At 42.6% G+C, this 26,799-nt stretch overlaps 1 protein-coding gene across 6 annotated transcripts in view; it reads right to left on the bottom strand.

Annotated features, from left to right (window-relative positions):
* Positions 1-2,911: 2,911 nt before the first annotated feature.
* LOC130294597 (C-Jun-amino-terminal kinase-interacting protein 4-like) overlaps positions 2,912-26,799 on the bottom strand; it is a 279,068-nt gene continuing 255,180 nt past the window's right edge. For 4 of the 6 annotated variants that reach the window (XM_056544684.1, XM_056544681.1, XM_056544680.1 and 1 more), the window contains 4 exons: positions 24,904-25,014; positions 21,457-21,585; positions 3,444-3,545; positions 2,912-3,348 (listed from right to left, as the gene is read on the bottom strand). In XM_056544684.1, coding sequence (XP_056400659.1) covers positions 3,245-3,348; positions 3,444-3,545; positions 21,457-21,585; positions 24,904-25,014 — 446 coding nt within the window. In that variant the 3' untranslated portion in view covers positions 2,912-3,244. The remainder of the gene's footprint in view (positions 3,349-3,443; positions 3,546-21,456; positions 21,586-24,903; positions 25,015-26,799) is intronic. The other 2 variants (XM_056544682.1, XM_056544686.1) reach the window with 1 other exon arrangement.

Here is a 26,799-nt window from a genome sequence, read left to right as displayed (position 1 = left end):
CTAAGCTATTACATCAATAAGCCCTGAGACCTAATACAATCTTTAGTTTTTACTTAAATTGTGTAAACCATTGATTCAAGAGGTTACAAACCTGTAGAAGAATATGCAGCATATAGAGAGAAGCAACACTGCTGACTTTCACACAGTGTATAAATGAGATGCATAATACATTACAAAAAAGTAAACAACCCATACTGTAAAATATTTAGGCTCAGCACAAACATTAATGGCATAATGCAAGAATATGTCCTTTATGTTCGCTATGTGGGGGCTCAACCTCTGAGACACGCGCCAATCTCTAAAACATATTGTTTTGTTTTTTTCTGAAATTCCATAGTTGGCTCATAAAAGTCAACAGCCCATCCATGTGGTTTTCATAAAAGATTGATCTGAGACAGTAAAAGTGCTCTTTAAAAAAAAATAAAGTACTGCAGTCACTTTGTACTAGGAATCATCTGGGGGGTCACAGTAGTCAGCCCCCACTGATATTAGCAACATGTCCGTAATGGCGTATATAGATATAACCTCATTGGGGAGATTTATCAATACCTGAGCGTAGGAAAAGTTGACCAGTTGGCCACAGCAACCAATCAGATTGCATCCTTTAAAAAAGCCCTCTGAAAAATGAAACAAGTGATCCGATTGGTTGCTCTAGGAAACTGGTCGACTTTTTCTCTGCACGTTTTGATAAATCTTCCCCATTGTCCTTTTTACATATATAAGGTGTCCATCACATATTTGTGAGCTGTTCAGATTGTGCACAGATGTCCCATCAGGCCAAAATGGTATAGCCAAATAACCGAAAATAGGTTACATCCAGCACCAGATTAATAAAACTTCAATATTTTTACTAGAAAAAACCTTTAAAACATGTTATATATGAATGACAGGATATAACTTATACACTAAGAATTGTAGAAGTTAAAGGACAACTGCAGCACAATATACACTTATCCCCTATCTACAAGATAGGGGATAAGTGTTTGATCGCGGGGGGTCCGACCGCTGGGACCCCCCTCGATCTCCCTAACGGGGCGCCGCCATTAGCGCTCATAGTTGGCGCTGAAGGCGCGTAGCGTCGACCTAGAGGTCCACGTTGACGCCTCGCCTCCCCGCCTCTCCCCTAGAGATGTATGGAGGAGGCGTGCCGGCCGCAACGTCATGCTGCGGCTGGCACTCCCCCTGGCCCCGTACAGGAGATCACAGGGGGTTCCAGCTGTCGGACCCCCCGCGATCAAACACTTATCCCCTATGCACAGGATAGGGGATAAGTGTTAATTATGCTGCAGATGTCCTTTAAATCATACTACCAGTACATGACTGGTCATACAGATTTCTACAGTTTTCTGGATTTAGTGGTGGATGAAACCTGTTTTGTACAATATGCCATCCATGATTGTGCTGGGAAAACCTCTGCTGTACATATTTAGTACGTCCGCTACCTAGTAATAACAAAGTCATATATAGAGGTACTACAGACATGCCATATGCATTTGTTCAAACTCAATAAAAAAAAAAAAAAATGGAGAAAATCAGAATACAACCGAAAATAAATAGGATCCACAGCACAACTATATTTCACCCCAGAGATTTAAATTGCACAGAACCCAGAATGTCAGGTTTTATATTAAGGCAGATGCATTGCACCTAAAGTACGGCCCCATTCACACCATGTTTTGGTGAATACTCAAGACTGTATGTTGGCAATCTGACAAAATGGGATACTGACATATAGCCTGATGTGCCCATTGACTTAATGGACTTACTGCAGCCTATATGAGAATGCGTTCAATACGTTTCTTGAACATAGCCTTTATGTATGTAGGACTTGCAAAGATTAAATCAATGGGCACACTAGGGCTGGGCGGTGGTTCCACGGTATATAACGGTATTTTCACCCCCCCCAATCATGTGACCCGCCAGCGCTGTTCTGCCCAATCCCCCCCCCCCCGCTCCAATCATGTGACCCGCACGCGGTGTTCGGCTTCTTCTCCCCCCAAATCATGTGACCCGCCAGCACTGTTCTGCTCCCCCCAATTAATGATCATCCCAGCGGGGTACTACTCACATATGTCACCTGCAAGCACTGCCCTCCTCCTCTTTGTTGGGGGCCGCAGGCGATGGAACTCACTGTACGCCAGTGGTCTCCAACCTGCGGACCTCCAGTTGTTGCAAAACTACAACTCCCAGTATGCCCGGACAGCCAATGGCTGTCCGGGCATGCTTGGAGTTGTAGTTTTGCAACAGCTGGAGGTCCGCAGGTTGAAGACCACTGCTGTACGCTGCCCGGGCTGCAAAAGATACAGAAAATAAACTTTAACATACCTACGTCGGCCACACGCTGTTCCTTGGGACTGTAACTTCGGACAGCCATCAGCCTATCACCGGCCGCAGCCATGTCCCGCCCCGGCCAGTGATAGGCTGAGTGCACTGTCATGTAAGAAGCCGGCCAAAGCTTCTTCCCGTTTTTTCCAGAGCTCCTTACATGACAGTGGGCTCAGCCTATCACTGGCCGGGGCGGGACATCGCTCCGGCCGGTGATAGGCTGACGGCTGTCCGACGTTCCCGTCCCCAGCGTGTGGCCGACGTAGGCGAGTTACAGTTTATTTTGTTTATCTTTTGCAGCCTGGGCATAGGTATACAGCGTACAGCAGTGGTCTCAAACCTGCGGACCTCCAGCTGTTGCATAACTACAACTCCGGGCATGCTGGGAGTTGTAGTTTTGCAACATCTGGAATTCTGCAGGTTGGAGACCACTGGCGTACAGTATAGAGTTCTAGCGCCCGGCGGCCCCCAACAAAGATGAGGAGGGCAGTGCTTGCGGGTGACATATGTGAGTAGTACCCCGCTGGGCTGATCATTAATTGGGGGGAAGGGGGCAGAACAGTGCTGGCGGGTAACATAGGATTAGTTCCCCGATGTGGGGACAGCGCTGGGCTGACACATTCCCGAGGGGGAGGGGCTCAACCAGTATTGTGGTATGGGGGAAAATTCATATCGTGCAGGACAAAAAATTCGGTATGAAGCGGTATACCGCCCAGCCCTAGGGCACACTAGGCAATACATTGACTTCCCATTGAGAGAAGTTGCTGACATTCTGCGGAGATTATAGCATGGCATATGCACCAAATTGTGGTGTGAATGGGTCCTAAGAAGAGGTGTTAAAAAATACATATACATTACATTTTACATAACAAGTCTGTCTTGTCAGTGTATTTTAATGTTATATGATGGCCTTCTGTCATTAACTTTGCATCTGCCATACAATTAGATGGCTTCTTTCTGATCTCCTGTATCTTGTTTGTAGAAGATCTCCATAACCCTCATCAGTGTCTCCAATTTCATCACCTAGGTAAAATAAGTAAATATGTAAGTACTGTAGAAGCATAAAAAATAGTGAAGAAATAACAAAGACCATCTATCTATTGTAATTCATTACATACCAATCTTGAAGTTGATGTATCCTTCACCTCCACTCATCACTAACATATTTGAGTTTGTTGCCCTCTTACTGCCCCCTCCTGGCAAGGAAAGGTTGATGCAACCTGTTGAGTAAATGTTTTCAGTATTATTATAATCACTATGGGGGAGATTTATCAAAACCTGTGCAGAGGAAGAGTGGTGCAGTTGCCCATAGCAACCAATCAGATTGCTTCTTTCATTTTCCACAGGCCTCTAAAGAGGCCTGTGGAAAATGAAAGAAGCAATCTGATTGGTTGCTATGGGCAACTGCACCACTCTTCCTCTGCACAGGTTTTGATAAATCTCCCCCTATATGTTTTTCTTTATATTCATTTTTATGCTATCACTTTATGCTATGTAGCTCTAGGTGGACACCGCCAGCCGGTGTAAGAAAACAAGGTGTTGGCTGGACTGGATAAAATGACATGAATGTTCCCAGCAAATAAAGTTTTTTCATTGTATACTCCTTGCCAAAATAAATAACACACAGGGGTATAACACCAAACTTTATATGTGTAAATGCAATTATATAAGTAAATTACAATATTGGATATTGAAAGGAATGAAGGATACGTTTATTGGGCAAACTATACAATTAAGGAGGCTCTAGTACCCTGTCGGTTTGCCTACAGCCTTGATACAAAATGTTGCAAGTAGGCCTGTAGATCCTGCACACCCATTGGTTGCTGAAGCTGGTTCGATACGGAAACCCTTGCTGTGTGTAAGGGAGCATTATCCTGCTTAACAATGCCACTGTGACGCCATATCATGAGAGGCAACACATGTGGCTACAGGATGTCCTGCAAATATCATTGATGGCTGCCCTGATCATAACACCCGCAGTTGTGGCAGTGTGTCACCCCATAGCAAAAGCAGGATTAAAATGCCCACCACAAAGCCTCCATATTTGAACCCCACTGCCACCAGATCCCAGACAGAATCTGGATTCGTCACTAAAGATAATATGATTCTAGTACATAGCAGTCAAGGTTTCTCATCCATAGCACCACTATCATTGGCAGGACACATAATGGGCACTGTGCCACCTTGTCTGGATGGTGGGCAAGGAAACTGTGGGAGCTGCTCACCTTTGTAGGCAGATCATATTATCCTCTCAACTGATGGGCTTTTTCGGGCATTCAGAGCCTGTTCGCGGTGCATTCTCACATAACCACTGCTCTTAACAACTACTAACAGCTTGGTCAGAATGACCTAGGTGGTGGGCATTGTGTTGAAACTGCCATCCAGCTTCTCTCACTCCAATGAGTTTTAAAGTCTGTCAACTGGACAAAATGTCTTCTAGTGCATCAAAGAGACATGTCTAGCAGTCAATGATCTCTCACCAAGAGGTCTACTACCTAAAAGTAGCCTATGAGAGCCTTTTTTACAGGACAGCTGGGAAGGCACAGTTTTGCTGTTTTGTGGCAAAGCCAAGTGTCTAATCAGCCCACACCTGTAATTATTTATACATCTGCCTTAGACATAACTGCATGCCGAGTTTTGCAGCAATCCAACAATTCCATCTGTGTGGATCTTTTTTTTCAATGAGTGTACATAAAATAAGTGTTATAACTTAGTATGGCCTCTATTGTCAATAGATATCCAAACAAGGTGGATCTATTATACTGTACAGTGACCCCCCGACCTACGATGGCCCCGACATACAATCATTTTAACATACGACGGCTTCTCAGAGGCCATCGCATGTTGAAGGCAGCATCAACACACAATGCTTTTGTATGTTGGGCCATCGCATAAACGGCTATCCGGCAGCGCAGACTGCTTCAGCTGCCACCGGATAGCCGTTTACGGTGCCCCGTGTGGTTCGCTGACGATCACTTACCTGTCCTCGGGGCTCCGGAGCGTCCTCTTCGGGATCCCCTGCATTGTCGGGGCTCTCCATCGTCGTCATCACGTCACTGCGCACGCCGTCCTGTCATCCAATAGGAGCGGCGTGCGTAGCGACGTGATGGCGGCGACGGAGAGCGAGGTTGCCGTGGAAACAGAGGCCTTGCCAGAGCGGCAGGGACACCCTGGGGATGCGGCGACAGCAATGGAGGGCGACATCCAAGGCAGCAGTGACAGTCCGGAGCGGGGGGGACACGTGAGTATAACCTCCAATACCAGTGATCTTCAACCTGCGGACCTCCAGATGTTGCAAAACTACAACTTCCAGCATGCCCGGATAGCCGTTGGCTGTCCGGGCATGCTGGGTGTTGTAGTTTTGCAACATCTGGAGGTCCGCAGGTTGTAGACCACTTTCCTATACTTTACATTGCATGGATCCCTCAACATACTATGGTTTCAACAAACGATGGTCCATTTGGAACGGATTACCATCGTATGTTGAGGGACCACTGTATATAAGTAAACAAAAAAACTAAAACAAAAGAAGAGTGCATATGTGAGGTTTGCCCAATGGTTACAAGCGACGGATAAATTCTAGGTATCGCTCACTTGATGTGGTTGTATACATGGCACAACACCATAAATAGCCTGCGTGCGCTATGAGTGCTAGAGGAACGTAGCTGCAGCCAAAGATCTACTCTGGAAAATCGGCCACAATACCACAGGAAAAACTGGTGTAAATAAGGCACTATTTGTAGTGGTAATGCTGGTTTACTATATATGATAACCCCTTTAACATTTCTAATATACTTAATAAGAAAATGTTATTTCTTCTAATTCAGGACAATTGATTCTTAAAAAAGACAGCTGTAAGAATAGGAGCTGTAAGTATAGGAGAACCCAATAGAATACAAGGGTTGAAAATAATAATGCATTGTCAAACATATAAGACATAATAGGCCAAATGAATTGCAACAAGGATCATAAACACCATTTCTAGAGGATAACCATCCATAAAAACCCTGCACATTTATTTCTCAGTCTCTTGATGGCCTTACAAATCTTCTCCAACTTTTTCCGAACCAAGTTGGTGTCCTGGGACTGTCAGTTCTTTGGGGAGTGGTCAATGTCTGGTTGTCACTTATGAAGGCTTGTATGTGCGCTGCCATACAGTACCCATATTCGCTACTTTAGTAGTTCCATTCGTGGACCCATGTACAGTACTGTCATTTAAATATACTGTATATTTCATAGTATGTATTAACAAATAACTTAATGCCATATGTCCTACTAGAGTTTAAACAAGTGCCCTGATGATACAGTGCCACACACCCTGCCGAGAGTAATGTCTAGGCAGAGCAGTGTAAGGCAGTCCAGGCGATTGGCCAATGTGTGATTACTGCTGGTGGTAAAACCCCTATAGGTAGACATTTTTAGAAAAAAAAAAATAATGGTGTTGGTCAGAATGATATATATATACACACCTACATTGCAATTTAACTGGCTTTTTTTCTAATAATATCACATTACACTATGGACGCTCTCATAGATATGCCATATGCATAGATGTGCATGTAACTATGAACTTTCAGTTGACCTCTATAGAGCAGGCTCGATATATGCTACACGGGCTGTAAAACTAAAGTAGTTTATAATATAGTGTCTGTACCTGTGTGAGACGGTGGGCTCACAATTCTTCTGTGATTTTCATTAGGGATCGATCGACTATCTGTTTGGCCGATATTATCGGCCGATAATCACGATTTTGGGCATTATCGGTATCGGCAATTACCTTGTCAATAAGCCGATAATGCCCCACCCCCCGCACAGCGACCACCCCCCCCCCCCGACACGCCTCCCCGCCCTGGCCACATTGCCTCCCCCATCCCCGGTTTTATAATTACCTGTTCCCGGGGCCCGAGGTCCACGCTACTTCTGGCTCCTGCTGCGTCCTGCGTTACGCTGTGCGCAATGACGAGTGGCTTGACGTGACCCGGCGTGACGTCACCGTCAGTACGCACAGTGACAGTTCAGGAGGACGCCACCGGAACCAGATGTAGAGTGGACCCCGGGAACAGGTAATTATAAAACCGGGGATGGGGGAGGCAATGGGGCCATGGCGGTGCGGTGGGGGGTGCGACGTGGGGCGGTGGGGGCGCGGAGCGGTGCGGCGGTGGGGGGAGCGGTGCGGCGGTGGCGGTGATAGGACTCAGGACCCCCGGACAGGCAGGGGGAGAGAAGCAGGTGGCGGCGGCGGTCTATGGCACCGCAAAAGCCACTGCAGTTCATTGATTTAAAGCGCCCGCTTTAAATCAATGATCTGCAGCGATGTCACGGGGGGATAAATAGCCGATAACTTATACCGATATTCAGGTATAAGTTATCGGCTATCGGCCCTAACCTCCACCGATTATCGGTATCGGCCCTAAAAAACGATATCGGTCGATCCCTAATTTTCATTTTCAAATATCTGTGATATTTATTTTTTACAGGGTACAAAATTACTCAGGTCTGGGGTTTTCCCAGGCTGCAGTTTGTCGAGGCATGACAGCACTAGTCAGGTGTGCAAAGGGAGAGAGATCATTTTGCAACAGATGTAGGCACCCGGGTTAGAAAACACTGGTCTTTTGAAAGGAATACAACTCATTTGTGTTTCAATGGATGGGGTGGCTGATGTGTGAGAGGGAGGAAAGTGACCTCAAACTTACAAACAAGAAACTATGGGATGTTTAGTTTGAGAGAACAAAATCCAACAGGAAATACCCAGTTCACAAAAAGATATCCACAGCATTATGATAATCTCAGAACATAGCCATTTAGCCCCAAAAGACAAGCACAGATCCTACCTAAGCATATCTATTACTTTCTGGCAGGTATCACCTTATAGTGGATAACCCCTTTAACATTTCTAATATACTTCATAAGAAAATGTTATTTCTTTTTTATATAAATCATGGCTTATAAAATCATGGCTTTGTCCGAGCTTAAGCACAGGCAAAATCACACAAAATCCAGTGAGTGAGGGTGGGCTAGCACTCCTCTGTCTGATAGGACAGGAGAGAGCACAGAGGAGTCCTAGGAGTACTAGCCCAACCTCACTTACTGGACTTTGTCCATGCCTGTGCTTCAGCTTGGACAAAGCCATGATTTTATAAACCACGATTTTCATGGAAAAATAAATAACATTTTCTTATGAAGTATATTAGAAAGATTAATGTTTAGCCAAGATGTACAACATATAAAAGGTTTAGGATCTGACAGAGCCCATTTAATGATGTTACCAAGATAATTCAGTAGCTCTATGCCTGCTGCATGTTCTATAGTTTCACACCTATTTATTTACATGTCCTATGCCTTGCTCTGCTGAAATTTTATGTATGGTTATTATATGCAATTCATTATTACTTGGTCTGTATCATCCATACATGTGTTTGTTGAAGAATCTTGTAATACCGGTAGTTCCAATAAAAAGGTATTACAAGATTCTGCAACAATCATACGGTTGATTTATTTTGGTTAATTTTACTTTGTATCTAGTTGTGCCCCAGCTACTGTGAATATTTCATTTCCATTCATCCATGTCCTTTTATATAACACTTTCTTTGGATATATACTGACTTCTATTGACCAAAGCAAGTTATAACACTTCTTACATATACATTCAGCCCATCTGGATATATGCTGACACCTAGTGTTTGAAAGGGACATTGCTTGTTCTCCATTTTTATTTGAAAGTTTGTGAACCTTTCAGAAATGTCTATATTTCTACATAAATCTGACCTAAAGCAACATCAGATTTTTCACACAAGTCCTAAAAGTGGATAAAGAGAACTAAATCAAACAATGGAGTCAATAACATTGGAGGCAAATATATCTGTGAGCAGCAAAAGTGTGTGAACCTTTGCTTTCAGTATCCTCTTAAAGGGAAACTATGGTACAAAACATCTTATCCCCTATACAACGGCTAGGACACCAACATTTGAATTTGTAAACACAGATGGAGAAAAGCTGTACAAAAACAACACATGGGTGCATATTCTGTACTGCTACATCTGTCTTCTATGCATGTACATTTGAGGAATATTCCCCTTAGTCCTTGTTTGTTACATAGTTCTTTAGGTTGAAAAAGGACCAGAGTCCATCAAGTTCAACCTATAACCTTATTTTGTCCCTTCTGTGTTTATCCAGAAGAAGGCAAAAAATACTTATGAGGACAATTGCCACATACCAGGAGGAAAAATTCCTTCCCAAATCTAAAAATGGCTCCTGAATCAACTTTTAGTCCCTTTTAATTTATTAACCATAACCTGTAATATTATTATTATTAAACACATCCAGGCCTCTTTTTAACTCTTTTTTATTGTGTTCACCATGACCACTTCCTCCAGAAACCTTCTTTTCTCCAGACATCCTCCCATTCCCCTTACTCTGGTTGCCCGTCTTTGAACCCTCTCCAGCTCCACTATATCTTTCTTGTACATTGGTGCCCAGTACTGTACACCGTAATCTATGTGTGGTCTGACTAGTGATTTGTACAGTGGTAGAATTATTTCCTTGTCGTGGGCATCATTGCCCCTATTGATGCACCCCATGATTTTATTTGCCTTGGCAACAACTGCCCGACACTGGTCACTACAGCTAAATTTACTATGAACTAAAACTCCTTTTCCATGTCAGTCGTCCCAAGTGTTCTCCCGTTTAATACATAATCCCAGCCCGGATTTTTCCTTCCCATGTGCATAACCTTACATTTATCAATGTTGAACCTCATCTGCCACTTCCCAGCCCAATCCTCCAACTTATCCAGATATGTTTGTAACAGTGCACTGTCCTCTATTGTGTTAACCACTTTATAGTGCTTAGTATAATCTGCAAAGATTGATACTTTACAACACCTCTACAAGGTCATTAATAAATATATTAAAAAGAATATGACCCAAAACGACCACTGTGGTACCCCACTAGTAACAGACACCCACTCAGAGAATGAACCATTAATAACCCCTCTCTGTTTCCTATCACTGAGGTGGTTACTCACTCACTTACAACCCCCCACCCCCCCAGCCCAATCAAATCAAAATATATCTAAAAGAAGAGTAAAAACAAGCACTCCATATTGTAAACACGCTCCGATGGAGAAATAGAAATATGTGCTAGAGCCGCTTACCGAAGTTGGTTGTGTAGCCTCATACACAACAATGGGAAGCGTGAAAATGAAATATAGGTGTTGTCCAACTGCTGCTCTCCTGCCGTGGTAATAGGATACTGTATAAACAGGGTAAGCTTTGCGAGAGTCTTAAGTTGGTGAGCGCTGAAAGGATCCACCACTGTTAAAGGCCAGGAAGAGTTAATGGTAAATCTTCCTTGCTTTTAACCGTGGTGGATCCTTTCAGCGCTTACCAACCTGCGACTCTCATCAAGCTTACACAATTTAAATCAAGATATATGACATCCAGCGATTCACCCAGGTCCAGTGTTAAAGGAGTACTTCTGTGGAAAACATTTTTTTTTAAATCAACTGGTGCCAGAATGTTAAACAGATTTGTAAATTACTGCTATTTAAAAATCTTAATCCTTCCAGTACTTTTCAGCTGCTGTACGCTCCACAGGAAGTTCTTTTCTTTTTGAATTTTTTTTCTGTCTTACCACAGTGCTCTCTGCTGACACTTCTGCCCATGTCAGGAACTGTCCAGAGTAGGAGAGGATTGTTATGGGGATTTGCTCCTACTCTGGAAAATTCCTGACATGGACAGTGGGGTCAGCAGAGAGCATGGTGGTCAGACAGAAAATAAACTCAAAAAGAAAAGAATTTCCTGTGGAGCATACAGCAGCTGATAAGTCCTGGAAGGGTGAAGATTTTTTTAATAGAAGTCATTTACAAATCTGTATAACTTTCTGGCACCAGTTGATTTAAACAATATGGTTTTCCACCAGAGTACCCCTTTAAGCTCACCTCCTCATAAAAAGCTGATCAGGTTAGTTTAACAGGACTGATCCTTCAGAAACCCATGCTGATATGGAGTCATACATTTATTTTCATTTAGAAACCAGACTAAGAAAACCAGTATACAAACAACAGATGTTAAACTAACAGGCCTATAATTCCCGTGGTCACTTTTAGTCCCCTTTTTGAATATTGGTACCACATTTGCTATGAACCAATCCTGGGGAACAGACCCTGTCACTATAGAGTCCTTGAATATTAGATATAGGGGTCTGTCTATTGCATTACTTAACTCCCTTAGAACACAGGGGTGAATGGTATCTGGACATAGTGATTTGTCTATTTTTTTTTTTTGTAGGCAGCACTGTACTTCTTCCTGGGTCAGAAAGGTGACATATACCGGGGCATTTATCTTATGTTGCTGCATTTAACCTGGCATTTCATTTTCCTCTGTGGCTACAGTGGAGAAGAATGTATTTAATATACTCGTTTTTTCCTTATCCCCGTCTAGAACTTCTACCTCGTCACATTTTAAAGGGCTAACATTTTCATTTTTAACCTTTTTACTATTTATATAGTTAAAGATGTCAGAATAATTGGGCCAGAATTACTTTGCACAATTATACTGGGAGGCGTCCATCATATTTATGAATATACCTTTCATTATATTTCTGATAGTTAGATATGTATTATCTATCATCATTATAATTGTTATTATTAGTAGCATGGTTAAGTTATGTGGTCAGTATACTATGTGTAATCAATGTAGTTTTCCATGTACCTATAATTTTAGCATGTATATAATGTAATAGTCTGATTTTGTCCCATGAAGAGAGTCTGCAGTTATGGCTTATCTTATAGAGTTATAACTAAGTCTAGACAAACTACTAAGGGCCTATTCAATAGTCGATTTTGGGTGGGACCATTAATGCCACGATTTGATGGAAGACCTGTGAAAATCCCAAAATGTATGCTAAATGTCGTAGTCTATTCCAGCTAACTATATTTATTGGTCATTATCTGGAAGGATAACTTGACATGATGGTACAGATTTATCAAACTGTGTGAGAGTAAAAGTGGAGTGATTTTCCTATAGCAACCCATCACAGCTCAGCTTTCACTTTACAAGAGCTCATTGGATGAGCTGTGATTGGTTGCTGTGGGAAAATCACTAATTTTTTTCTCTCACACAGTTTGATAAATCTGGGCTGATCTATCTATATCTTGTGTAATGGCTGGTATTTTTCAGGGGATTATTTTGGCAACTCATGGACAAGAGTGCCCTCTCTGCTCAGTGAAGTAATTACATCTGGGTGAGACAGAGGTCTAGCACATTTTTGCTCTAGGGATCTCTCTCTCGCTCCTCAGTTCACAAAATTGGTTTTTAACAACCAGTTCCGACAAACTGGGGATAAGCCTCGAAATCCCACCCTTGTCTGGACGAGACATCTGGATGGATGGAAAGAAAAATGCCAGGTACACAGACGCGATACACTGGAACGAACTTGCTTCAAACGTTCAGGTTGAAGATAAAAGTTCATTTATTAGCCAAAAGTACACAAACGCGTTTCAAGGTACAGCAACCTCTTTCTCAATGTGAGTTTGGCGCCACACACATGACATTGATACACACATACAGCATACATATATACTTTTTATGCAGGATTGGAAAGTTCCAGGGGTCTCCATCTTGTCTGGTGTCTTTAGCTCCACTTCCCTGCTCTAAGCTTGGCACTGTACACCCTGCAGCGCCCCTGACTGTAGAGCTGTATGCATAGTTTATACAGCAGCAGGAGACCATTGACTGAGAGAGGAGAGGGGCCCTGCTGCTGATTACATCTTCCTGCCTGTCACCAGGGTCAGTATAGTAAGTTGGGAATTGTATGAAGGCAGGGAATGGTGACAGACAGGAGGATACTGTATAAGGCAAAGCCAAGCCCAGGACCATCTTAGCAGGGAGGCCAGCCTGCAGACAAAGTGCAGAGGAAGAGGGGAGGCCCCATGATTTTACGTAAAATAAACACGGGGCCTGTTCATTTTGCCAACATATATGCACTGTGCGAGGCAAAGTCAGGGGCACATATGTTACATATTGCACTTGGCTTACCATACAGAGCTGTGCTGTATAAGTTGGTCAGTAAGCAGTGCAGCTCTGCAGCAGGGAGGAGACAAAGCACAAGTTCAGTGGGTGGGTGCAACCTTATTTGTGGGGTCATGCACATTATGGAACTTAAATGGGCACTGTCAGACACAATAACTTTTTATATGCTGTACATCTTGGCATAACATTAACCTTTTTTAATATACTTCATAAGAACATTTAATTTCCTTTTTATAGAAATCATAGCTTATAAAATCATGGCTTTGTCCAAGCTGGAGCACAGGCATGAACAAAGTCCTAGGAAATGAGGGTGGGCTAGCATTCCTCTGTCTGATAGTACAGGAGAGAGCACAGAGGAGTACTATCAGACAGGAGAGAGCATAGAGAGGAGTACTATCAGACAGGAGAGAGCATAGAGAGGAGTACTATCAGACAGGAAAGAGCACAGAGGAGTACTATCAGACAGGAAAGAGCACAGAGGAGTGCTATCAGACAGGAAAGAGCACAGAGGTGTGCTATCAGACAGGAGAGAGCACAGAGGAGTACTGACAGGAGAGAGCACAGAGGAGTACTGACAGAAAAGAGCACAGAGGAGTGCTATCAGACAGGAGAGAGCACAGAGGAGTGCTATCAGACAGGAGAGAGCACAGAGGAGTACTATCAGACAGGAAAGAGCACAGAGGAGTACTATCAGACAGGAGAGAGCACAGAGGAGTACTATCAGACAGGAGAGAGCACAGATGAGTACTATCAGACAGGAGAGAGCACAAAGGAGTACTATCAGACAGGAGAGAGCACAGAGCAGTGCTATCAGACAGGAGAGAGCACAGAGCAGTGCTATCAGACAGGAGCGAGCACAGAGGAATATTATCAGACAGGATAGAGCACAGAGGAGTACTATCAGACAGGAGAGAGCACAGAGGACTCCCATCAGATAGGAGAGAGCACAGAGGAGTACTATTAGACAGGAGAGAGCACAGAGGAGTACTATCAGACAGGAGAGAGCACAGAGGAGTACTATCAGACAAGAGAGAGCACAGAATTTTCTTATGAAGTATATTAGAAATGTTAATGTTTTGCCAAGGTGTACAACATAAAAGAAGTTTTTAAATCTGACCGTACCCATTTAAGAAAATATATACAAAACAATAGACACAGTATTGGGAGGATGTTACACTGAATTTTATCTACTGTCTAGTGACACCCCAATATCCAGTGCAGGCCGTAAAATATAAACTCTAAACTAATATTTCAAAAACCAAAGAGAGCACAACGGAGTAATTTCAAAAAAACGTATGTGCCAAATATGCACAAATTTTATTATTTCCGTAGAAGATAAGACAGTGCATAAATAAAAAAACATGTATATGCGAGAAAGAGGAATACAACAATAGATGGTGATATCACCGGCTCTGCACAGAAAGAGATCAAGGTACATAAATAATGGAATATATCCCAATTCAAATATAAAAGGTATATGTGTATAAACAGATGGCATAAGCACATCTAAAGTATATATATGTAGCTATTGCACATTAAAGGATATTGCACATAACAAAGGTAGCTCATATATAGAGCTAAACAGTGTAAACATTTAGAAAAAGTGCTCTGTGCATATAACAGCTGCCTGTGGATGCAGCATAAAGGGATACAGACCTAATAGCAGCGTATAAACCAAGGTGCTGTGCACTGGCAGAGACCAGTATAGCACCACTGCAACGTACGTTTCGGTACGTCCCCTTCGTCTGGGACGAAGCTGTATATATTGTATACTGCCCAAAGGGTTAACCTACACTGTCCAGCAGTGTAATTTAACTCTTTCCTTGCTGAGCTGGCATAGCGCACAGCTCAGCAAGGGGTTAAGTGAGCCAACCATGTGTATACTGTATGCACATTGCAGGCTCACTGTCAGTTCTTGCTGAGCAGTAGATATGTATAGCTGAGTCCCGACATTCACTTCAGGATGATTGCATCGGGTGTCAGGAGTGACACTTGCTGTGATCTGTCCCTTACTGCAGGTACTACTGCTCCCAACATGGAGCACACTCTGCTCCATGCTGGGAGCTTTAGTACCTACATTAATAGACAGAGCGCAGCGAGTGTCACTCCTGACACCCGCTGTGATCCTCCTAAATAATGTATAGATGCAGCCGGCCGCTCTTCTATGGTCCCCTGCACTGACGTATATCTACACCTACTCATATTTCCTGCAGAGAGCTGTGATTGGCTGGAACCATCTGGCCAATCACAGCTCTCTGCGGTAAATATGAATATGTGTTTATAAATGGCAGTGCAGGGACCATAGAAGAGCGGCCGCCTGCATCTATAAATTATACAGAAGGATCGCAACGGACCCGGGGCGATCTGTCAATTAGTACAGGTACTACTACTCCCATCACGGAACAGTGTGTGCCATGCTGGGAGTTGTAGTACTACCTGAAAAATGTAGACAAAAAAAGTGAAAAACACACACTACATTTTTTATATTGTTGGCTACACGCCCACATAAATTGATCCCTGTTTAAAAATTAATTAAAATTTTGTTATAAAAAAAAGATCAATTTCTTTAATACAATTTTTCCATCACTACTGTATCTTTATTTTATTATTTTTTTTTAATACGAAATTTTAATAAAAAAAAGGTATCTCCATCACTTTTTTGGATCGCTCAAGTCCAAAAAAGAATAAAAACCGCCTGCGAAAACCCCAAATTTAAAACCCACATGGCGTTTTTCTTGTTTTTTTTTCACTCCCATAGACTTCTATGGGAGGAAAATGCCAAACTTTTCCAGGAAAAACACCAAAGTCTCAACAAGAGATCATTTTTTTAAAAACTGCCAAGGAGCCTAAAAACACCAAAAGGATAAAAAAAAAAGCCAAACTGAAAAACGCCAAGTGGATATGGCATTTTGCAGTTAACTATTGACTTGCAGCTAACATCTGGCCGCAGCGTTTTTTCACAAAAAAAAAACACCATGTGGCAGAATGGGCGTTTTTGCCAAACCTAGCCTTAGTGTGTGAAATGGAGGACTTTAGCTGCTACAGTGCAAATGCCACACACACAGTACAGTGATCTGGATCCTGACAGGCATTACTGTGGCTGTGCTGCTGTGTGTTATGTACTTGCCTTGCCTAGGGTGCTGGCCTGACTTCTACTCCAAGAGTGTTCCTTGACACCTCAATCACACAGTAGGTGACTGTCTTAGAATAACACATCACACAGCGGAACAGGTTAGGAGGACAAAGTTGGACTTTGAGAGAGGCAGAAGAGTCGAGCAATGTATTTGTTTAATTTGCAATTTCAGCCTCAAGCTAGTGGCAAATTTGATAAGGAGGCTTATTAGTTGTTGCACTATATATAATATCTTTTTTTATCCTCAAACGTTAAAGTAGGGGGCAGTCATTTATAGTACACCTCCTTTACCCATCACCCATACTATATAGAGCAGAATTACTTTCAACCAGGTACTCATGGCCAAAGACAGAGGAGTGAAAAAAATAATTGGAAGAGTTGTCCAAGAGCCACGGACCACTTGTGGAGAGCTTATAAAATATCTGGAATTAGCAGGTACTATTGTCTCCAAGAAAACAATAAGTACCGTATTTTTCGCCCTATAGGACGCACCGGCGTATAAGACGCACCCTATTTTTAGGTGCAAAATCTAAAAAAATTTAAGATTTTGAACCCAATAGTGGTCTTCAACCTGCGGACCTCTAGATGTTGCAAAACTACAACTCCCAGCATGCCCGGACAGCCGTTGGCTGTCCGGGCATGCTGGGAGTTGTAGTTTTGCAACATCTAGAGGTCCGCAGATTGAAGACCACTGCATAGGAGGTAATACTCACGTGTCCCCGCCGCTCCGGACCCGTCACCGCTGCCCTGGATGTCGCTCCATCGCTGTCGCCGTGTCCCCGTCGCTCCGGAACATCTCTGCTGCCGGCCGGGTATCCTCCCTCTCCGTCGCCGTCATCACGAACGCCGATGCACGTACGCGATGACGAGGAAGGAGAGCGCCGGCCATACAGGGGATCCCTGAACGGAGAAGACACCGAGGAGGCAGGTAAGGTCCCTCCCGGTGTCCTGTAAGCACTAACCCGGCTATTCAGTCAGGCTGTTCGGGACCGCCGCGGTGAAATCGCGGCGGTCCCGAACAGCCCGACTGAATAGCCGGGTTAGTGTCACTTTCCCTTCAGACGCGGCGGTCAGCTTTGATCGCCGCGTCTGAAGGGTTAATACAGGGCATCACCGCGATCGGTGATGTCCTGTATTAGCCGCGGGTCACGACCGTTGATGGCCGCAGGGACCGCCGCGATAGGGGTGTATTCGCCGTATAAGACGCACCAACTTTTTCCCCCCAGTTTTGGGGAAGAAAAATAATACAATCCGCCACAATGGCCTGAATGCACGCTCACCACTCAAGGCTCCAATGTTGAATAAAAAGCATCTTCAAGCTTGTTTAAAGTTTGCTGCACAACATCTGAAAAAGCCATTGAAATACTGGGAAAATACAGTGTGGTGGTCAAATGAGCAAAATTAAACAGTTTGAATGCCATAGTACAATGTTTGGAGGAGAAATGGCCCTACACCCTAAAAACACCATACCAGCAGTGAAGTTTAGAGGTGGGAACAACATGGTGCGGGGCTGTTTTTTTTTTTTTTTAGCAAATGGTACAGGCAAACTTTACATAATTAAAGGAAGGATGAATGGGCCAATTTACTGAGACATGATTGTCAAAAAATTCCACAAAAAATCAAACACACAGCCAAGAAAACTCCCAAATGGTTTCACAGAAAATAAAGCTGGCCCATTATTCAATACTTTTTCCCTTTGTCATTTCACATTATTACACATAACTTATTTTTCTGCTTGTGTTGGTTGCTTTTGGTTTCTTTGCATGTGTGTATTACTTGGGTTGTTACCAACATCTGGTTTATTGTCAATAGCACCTTTGGAAATATATTTAGTGAGAAAAATAGTGAAATATTCAATACTTATTTCACCCGCTGTATTTTATTTAATTTTGGGTGCTTCAGGGCCAATTATCCCTTTTCTATAGACTTAAAGGGGTATTCCAGGCAAAAACTTTTTTTTATATATCAACTGGCTCTGGAAAGTTAAACAGATTTGTAAATTACTTCTATTAAAAAATCTTAATCCTTCCAATAGTTATTAGCTTCTGAAGTTTTGTGTCTAACTGCTCAATGATGATGTCACGTCCCGGGAGCTGTGCATGATGGGAGAATATCCCCATAGGAACTGCACAGCTCCCGGGACGTGACATCATCATTGAGCAGTTAGACAGAAAACAACAACTCAACTTCAAAAGCTAATAACTATTGGAAGGATTAAGATTTTTTAATAGAAGTAATTTACAAATCTGTTTAACTTTCTGGAACCAGTTGATATATAAAAAAGTTTTGGCCTGGAATACCCCTTTAATGTCCCTATTATCAAATAATTTTCTATCTTTTCTATGGGTACCATCATTTTTGTCCAGGCCAGTTTAATTATTTTGTTTTTCAAAATGATTCTGTTGAATCACAATTTAAAAGCAATTCTGGTTTCATTAGTTAATTTTTACTATATTTTTATTTATTATTACTTTTGTCAGTTTAAAGGTAGGGTAACATGTAGCTTATGCGCCGGGTATTTAACACAGTAGGAAATTCACCAGGCAGCGGAAAATACATAGCATATTTTGCTACAGGCAGATACACACAGCTTCTCCACTGCAACCCTGTGTGCACAGGAAGGTTTGTATATAGAACCAAATGCCCCGGAAGGTGCTGGGGTTAATCTATACAAACACCAAAACCCCACACCTGGCTGGATACCAGGTGGGGGTGCCAGATCCCTGTATTAGTGCACCCTCCCTACTAAAACTTAACTTTTACTGTGGTTATATCCTCTTTTACCCCTGATGACGTGACTGGTGTCACGAAACATGTAGGGAAGGCTGTGCATTTAAGTTTTAATAACAGCAATAGATTCATCCTAATCCCTGTAGCACTGCCGACACAGGGTGATTATATACTCTCAAATTGGAGTTGGTGCACGTTTATAAAAGGGTGATATTGCTGGGTTTTTAAACTTGTTTATGGTTCCCCATAAGTTTTATGATATAACCACAATAAAAGTTAAGTTTTAGTAGGGAGGGTGCACTAATACAGGGGTCTTGCACCCCCACCTGGTATCCAGTCATGTATTGGGTTTTGGTGTTTGCACAGGAAGGTTTGGAGTCGGGCCCACCCATCACAGTCATGTCAGTGCACCGCCTCCACACCTCACTGTGCCCTGTGTGTCTGCCTGTAGGAAAATATGCTGCATAATACCCACTGCATGGTGGATTTTCTGGCAGCGTAAAATACGTGGCAGTTCTTTCATGGAGCATTGTGGATTTTCCTGTCTTTAACGCAAGGTTACTAATAATTTTGCCCATGTCTGTATATGGATTTAACCACATTATATTAATTTTGTCCATGTCTGTATATGGCTTAATATTATCTAAAGGCATTACCCTATGAGACCCTCTGCCTTTTTTTTGTGTTGATACTGACATAATATTGGAAACTTTACTGGACATTCTCTGTGACCTTTGCAAAGGTCATTCCACTGGAGGGGGAACCTGAGCTAAAGCTATTGTGAATGAGGTTTTATCTATATACTGGTGTAACCTTTCGCTATAGTACTGTACAGAACTCTTTCCAGCAGCCTCCACCTTATAAACGTAAACAGGAAGTTTCCACTTAGTTTTAGGCCTAGTGGCTAAAATGAAAACTGACAGATTTTAGAATTACTTTAAAATATAGATGTTAAAATGGAAAATTAGAAAAAAAAGAAAAAAAAAACACCAAAAATTCTTAAAAAATGTTAAACAGAAACTTGTTTAAACAATGGCCCATTTTTCATGACACATTTCCTTTAATTTTGTATTTAGAAAGTAAGTGAATAATAAAAGAAAAGCTTAGGAAAGGTGTCTAGCTTTTTATAATAATAATCTTATGCTAACTTTTGTGTATGTTTAATTCTTCAGTCCATGAGTAAGGTCTGGTAAGGCCCCCTTCACATACATCAGTTGTCCGGCAGTGTTTACTTGCGGCATGCACTGGAGGGAAACTGATGCTAGAACCGACCCCAATAAATTGAATGGGACAGCTTACAATCATCCGGCAATATAAACAACCTTGGGGATGTAAGTCCCCTCAGGGAAACCCTGAATAAAGACCCTCCGGTCTAAAACTTAACTTTTATTCTTTTTCAAACTAGTAATTAAAGGTGCTCATTTGCCACCAGGTGGCAGTGTGTGATTAAAATTACAATCCCTTATTTGTTATATTTCAGTTCTGTAGCATACTATGCTTGGAGGTACCTCACACTCTTGAAAAAGCCAGTTCCTACTGGCGAAACGTTGAGTCAGAGGTTAATAGATTTTAGCTCAATCCCTGTTTTTGAAACTGGTTGGACCACGGAGATGCGTGATGCTAAGTCTGTAGACGGCATCAGAGCAGAGTACTGCAAACACATCTCTGTGGTCATTACATCCAAGCATAGTATGCTACAGAACTGAAATATAACAAATAAGGGATTGTAATTTTAATCACACAATGCCACCTGGTGGCAAATGAGCACCTTTAATTATTAGTTTGAAAAAGAATAAAAGTTACGTTTTAGACCGGAGGGTCTTTATTCAGGGTTTTGTTAGTTATAATCATCCGGCATCTCAGTTTTTATGCTGGATGGTTGAACACGCCAGGCGGCACTGGACCAGCTTGCTACGTTCCTCTGTCCAGCTTGCTGAAACAACGGATGCCGATTCTACACAACCGATGACAACTGATGCATGTTGTCATCAGTTGTGTCGAGATTTAGGCCGAGTTCACCTATGGCGGACACCAGACATACGTAGACCCAGCCTAAGGGAACAAAATATGTAGATAATTTTTGGGAGTTATTTCCAGTTGTTCTCATGTGAAGACCTATGCTGTTACATGCACTTTATGAATTTTTAAACAAGATGAAATAAAAGGATTGAAAGATTTTATGCAAAGTGCTGGCATCAAGGACTTTTTTTTTTACTGAACTGGGAAATAGATTCTTACCTGGAACACATGCAAAGAATTTAACAGAATCTCTGTGGCCATGAAACGAGACTTGTGCACACTCCAGGGAACAGTAGGGGCCAGTTGGATTAAATATGTCTTTGTTTTCTCCTGTCCGTTCCTTTGCTCCTGCAAATTTAGTGCAATCATTATAGTAGGTTTATTGATTTGTTTAAATTATTTTTATTATTGAGGATATACAGATGGTTGCAATAAAGAGAAGACATCAGCTTTGTATTGCCTTTTATGATGCCCCAATTATATAGTGAGTAGTCACAGAAGAAGAGTTGCAGCATCCAGTTACACTGCCTAGACCCTCTTATTGCCCATTCAGACTTTACGGAAGTGCCAAGAACTTCATGCAAAGGGTGTCAATGTTGCCTGTTCTCCTGACTACTTACCAAGTGCCAGGACCGCCAATATAAGTTGTTTTAAAACTTACAGCTACAGCATCAGTAGGCTGTGAATTACATCTAACAGGTAATGGAAGCAGCTTATAGGGCATAAGGACGTTGGCAAGTACTCTATAAAATGTTTTTAAAAACTTAAGAATGCATTTTTTTTCATGCATTCTTATAAACTTACCATGTTTTAAAAGCAACATCGAAAACACTTTATAATATACTCATTTTCAAACATTTAGCCATAACCTTTTACACAGCACAAAAGTATATCACAAAGCTCCAATAGATTACCATACCAGTGAAGATTGCTGTTGGATACTGATGCTTAGAGGTTCACAGGGCTCTCTAGGCTACTGGGGTTTTATAGACCGTAACAGGAGTATGTGGCACAAAAGAGCAACCCCCAGACCACTTTTCAGCCACAGATACAGATGAAGACTATGGTTGAGCATAGAGACATTAGTTCCCTGACCAGCCATTTACTCAGACTACAAAAAGTTAGCTACACATTGAGGACATCTGTACCAAGCTGTGGAAAGCAGATGCAGGAAAAAGTCCTTGCTGCTTATTGTGCTTATTTGGTTCCTGGAACAAAAGGTATACTTTTAATATAGATGGATGGGTAAAATAAACAAGTAACTCAACCACTGTATGGGAGCACAAAGGGAGGTATGATAACCTAGTGGGCACTAAAGAGTACGGTTTTGGGGGTGCTATAACTGTGTGGGGGCACAGAGAGAGAAAACTACTTTTATGTTGGGCACCAAACAGGGACACTATTGCAGTCTGGGGCACTATGCATAGGGAGTTAATATAGGTTCAGGGGTCAGTTGCAGGGTTGGAATTTACTTGTTTTGCCAAAAAGAAGAACATGGACTAAAGATGACCAGGTAGCAAACTCTGGAGTCATCTAAGGAAGTTATATCAGTGGTTGGGGACAGATGAGAGGAAAAGGTAAGAGAACATTTACAATCAGAGAAGAGGAGTCACAGGATTTCAAGTGCGTATTTCATATGGGCTAAACAAATGTACTTTATATATGTTCTTGGTGCTTTTATTGCATGAAAAAAACACTTCAATGGAAGCCCAAGGTGTTGAAGAGGATTTGCACAGAGTCCGCTCTGTCCTCGGGTCACAAAGCTTCTCTCCTCTGACGTCTTGCTCACTCTGTTTCATTAACATACACGGTTTTCCTGCCAGCGGCGAGCCGTGTGTATTTTCTACTAATGCACCATGAATGTGAAGTTGGCGTGACACAGAGTAGAGGTGTTGCAAGCCAAGGGGAACAAGGACCCCTGGCCACACTTCTTGGACACTCTGGGCCAGCACAAAAGTCTTCCTACGCAATAAAGGCACATAGGATTTCACAGCAGCCAACAAAAAAAAGACTCTTTAATAACTTTACAAACAGCAATCAGCAAAATTAAAAATATATGGTTAATTGTATCCCACTAGCACCTATCTGCCGGGATCTGAAGCTCTGCACCTGGTATGGAGCTTACCATTTTTCTTTAAAGAGGACCTATCATGACTTTTAAAGTAAATTAAAGGGATTTTATTTCTCCTTATTTTCAGGTCTAATCAGAGCCTCCTCTTACTTCTTGATTTCAATGGGGTGGTCTCTTAATCTGTGATGGACACTTTAGACACAGAGGATTTGCTGGATGTGTGCAAGCTACTAGCATTTTGCATGACACACTGACAGCATTTTGCATGGCACAAAAACAGAAGAGATGTCAACGATTATGTTTACACAAATATAGGGTTCCTGGCAGATAAACTGGCAGGGGAGATAGTATGTATGTGAAGGATCCTGGCTCTCTGCTGATATGTTTAAAAAGGGTGAGAGGTCAGCAGCAGTCTGGCCACTATTTCAAGAGTGAAGAGGTGGTCTGTAACCTAGACAACAAGCAGCAAACAACGGTCAGAGAGGAGCAGCTATAATGTGAAAGTGAGGCAAGTTTTGAAAGTATATATATATATATATATATATATATATATATATTTTTTTTTTTTTTTTTTTACAAGAGTATATATTTACATGCCCTACAATTTAGTGTTGAATTCCTCTCTTATTCCTTCTTAGGCTCCTTTCACACTATGAGCATTCATCCGTTATTAAACATCCGTTATCTGTGTAAACACGGATGTATAATAATGGATGAAATAATGGGTGCTAACAGCTGAATAACGTCTGTCAAAATAACGGCATATTCATCTGTTAAGACCCGTTATAACATCAGTCATGTACGGCCGTTTTAACACCTCTGCCTAAAGACTCCCACAGCCGGGACTACTACTACTCCCATCATGGAACTGACTTGTTTCCATGATGGGAGTAGTAGTTCCCCGGGTGCGGGAGTCTGCCGTTGGCTGGGGAGGCTACATTAGTGTTTGTACTGCTACCCCCATCATGGAACAGACTCTGTTCCATGATGGGGGTTGAAGTAGAGGGGCTGACGGAATGATCGCACCTGGTCTCACTTTTGAGAACCGATGTGATTAGAAGTTATCAAACAGGGAAGCGGGCGGCATGCTGCGTTCCCCTGTGATGTATGGTGTATTTTTACTTCCTTTTTTAAATTCCCCGCTGGGAGCCGTGAATGGCCGCTACGGAGGAGCCATTCAGGGCTCCCGGCGGGGTTTTTAAACTTCAGTGCGTCCCATTATTCCCCCCCATGTGTATATGTATGATTACCCCCCCTGTATATAGATGTGCTGCGGGGGTCAAACATAGATCCATGTCTGGCCCCCACAGCGCTTCTATAATCATAGGCCTTCACAGTGCTAAGAATGAAAAGTATTCTATCCACAGCGAATCGGGCCGGCCGGAGTCCCGGCCAGATGCAATGCTGTTAGAATACTTTTCCTTCATAGCACTGCGAAAGCATATGATTATAGAAGCGATGTGAAAGGGGCATTAATGTGGGAAGACGACCCAGCCTATTCAGAGTTTTGTAACACACAAAAAAAAAAAAAATCATAAAACACCTTACGGTCTAATTACAATGTTTTAGCCACATAAATCTATAAATCACCTTACCATTGGAGAAAGGGATGGAAACAATAACACCGCTGGAAGTTCCAACCCACAAGCGATCACAGAATACAGACAGTGCAGAAACTTGTGCCATTGACTTAAAACTGCTAAAACCTGCAAAATAAGTTTTCATATTTTATTATGTATTACCGGTATTTAATTTTTATGTTAATCTTAAATCAGAGCCCACAAAAAAATAAAAAAATAAAATAAACTAAATAAATCACCTATACTCCACTAAAAAATTGCAAATTAACACTGCTCTCTGTCTTTTTCATCCTCTCTTGTCCCTCACTTGTCTGCGCTTTGAATGACTCAGCTTTCTCCCTCACTCTGCTGATTCACTGCTCTCTGGAGCAAGCCTGGCAGTCCTGCTATGTAACCCTTTCCTCTATTGTTTTATGCTGTACATGTTACACAGAGAGGAGGAAGGATTATTGGGAATTATTGCCTACTTAAATCTTCCTATGTCATAAACGTGTGTCATCTTTTGGCAGTCCTGTAATGCTGGGACTTGTAGTTTTGGAATAGTTGGAGGTACAGTGTTTGGATAACTATTTAACAGCAGTGTTGCCTTCTGTTGTGTTCCTCCAGCTTTTGCAAAACTACAACTCCCAGCATGCCCAGACATAATTTGGCTGTCCAGGCATGCTGGAGGCACATGTTTGGTAAAACTGTGTTACAGCAGTGTTGCTGCAAGCTGTGTCCCTCCTGTAGCCTTGTCCCATGCTGCTGTGGGACTCATCAGTGTCCCAGGAGGTATGGAGACCCCTAATGGAGTGATTTCAAAGGCAGTTTTCTTTAATAAAATGTGAAAATATTTTAAAGAAGTTTATTAGAAAAACTATTGTTGTTTTGCCATGATGTAAAAGGAGATTTTTTAACACTTACCGTAAAATCTCTTTCTCGAAGGATCCATTGGGGGACACAGACCATGGGTGTATGCTGCTGTCTCTAGGAGGTATGACACTATGGCAACAAAAAAAGTCGGCTCCTCCCAGCAGGATATACCCGCCTCCAGGCCCTGAGCTAATCAGTTTTAGTACCAGAGCAATAGAAGAGGACCGTCAGGTCAAGGAAAAAAACACGAACTGTCCGAGAACCAGAAGAAAAAATATAACTGAACACACCCTCGGACAGAGAACCAAAGAGGAACCCAAAAAGGGCGGGAGCTGTGTCCCCCAATGGATCCTTCGAGAAAGAGATTTTACGGTAAGCATAAAAAAATCTCCTTTTCTCTATCGGCTCCATTGGGGGACACAGACCATGGGACGTACCAAAGCCATCCCTTGGGTGGGCAGATAGTCAGGCAGACGGCTGTTCCACTGCCGCCTGCAGCAGATTACGGCCCAGACTAGCATCAGCCGATGCGAAGGTATGACCAAGTAGCCGTCTTGCAAATCTGCGAGGCCGAGGCCTTGTTCTGGAGAGTCCAGGATGCTCCAACAGAACGGGTAGAATGAGCCACAACCCTGAAGGGAGGAACCTTCCCCTTACAGCAATAGGCTTCCGAAATGGCAGACCGGATCCACCGAGAAATGGTGGCCTTGGAAGCAGGTTGTCCCTTGCGACAACCTTCTGTAAGCACAAAAAAAAGAATCACACTGACAAAACGAATCAAAAGCGAATGACCAGGGAGTCAGGAGTTTGTCTGGCGCAGAGAGGAACCATCAGACAGCCAAGTAAAATCAATGGATTTATTAGATGCAACGCGTTTCGCTGCGCATGCGCAGCTTCATCAGGCATGATGAAGCTGCGCATGCGCAGCGAAACGCGTTGCATCTAATAAATCCATTGATTTTACTTGGCTGTCTGATGGTTCCTCTCTGCGCCAGACAAACTCCTGACTCCCTGGTCATTCGCTTTTGATTCTACTCTTACCCAGGAGGGCTGCAGTGG

This window comes from Hyla sarda, chromosome 10, assembly GCF_029499605.1.
Source record: "Hyla sarda isolate aHylSar1 chromosome 10, aHylSar1.hap1, whole genome shotgun sequence".
Classification (NCBI taxonomy): Eukaryota; Metazoa; Chordata; class Amphibia; order Anura; family Hylidae; genus Hyla; species Hyla sarda.
The sequence above is the reverse complement of the archived record's forward strand: the minus strand, read 5'-3'. Positions and strand labels throughout refer to the sequence as shown.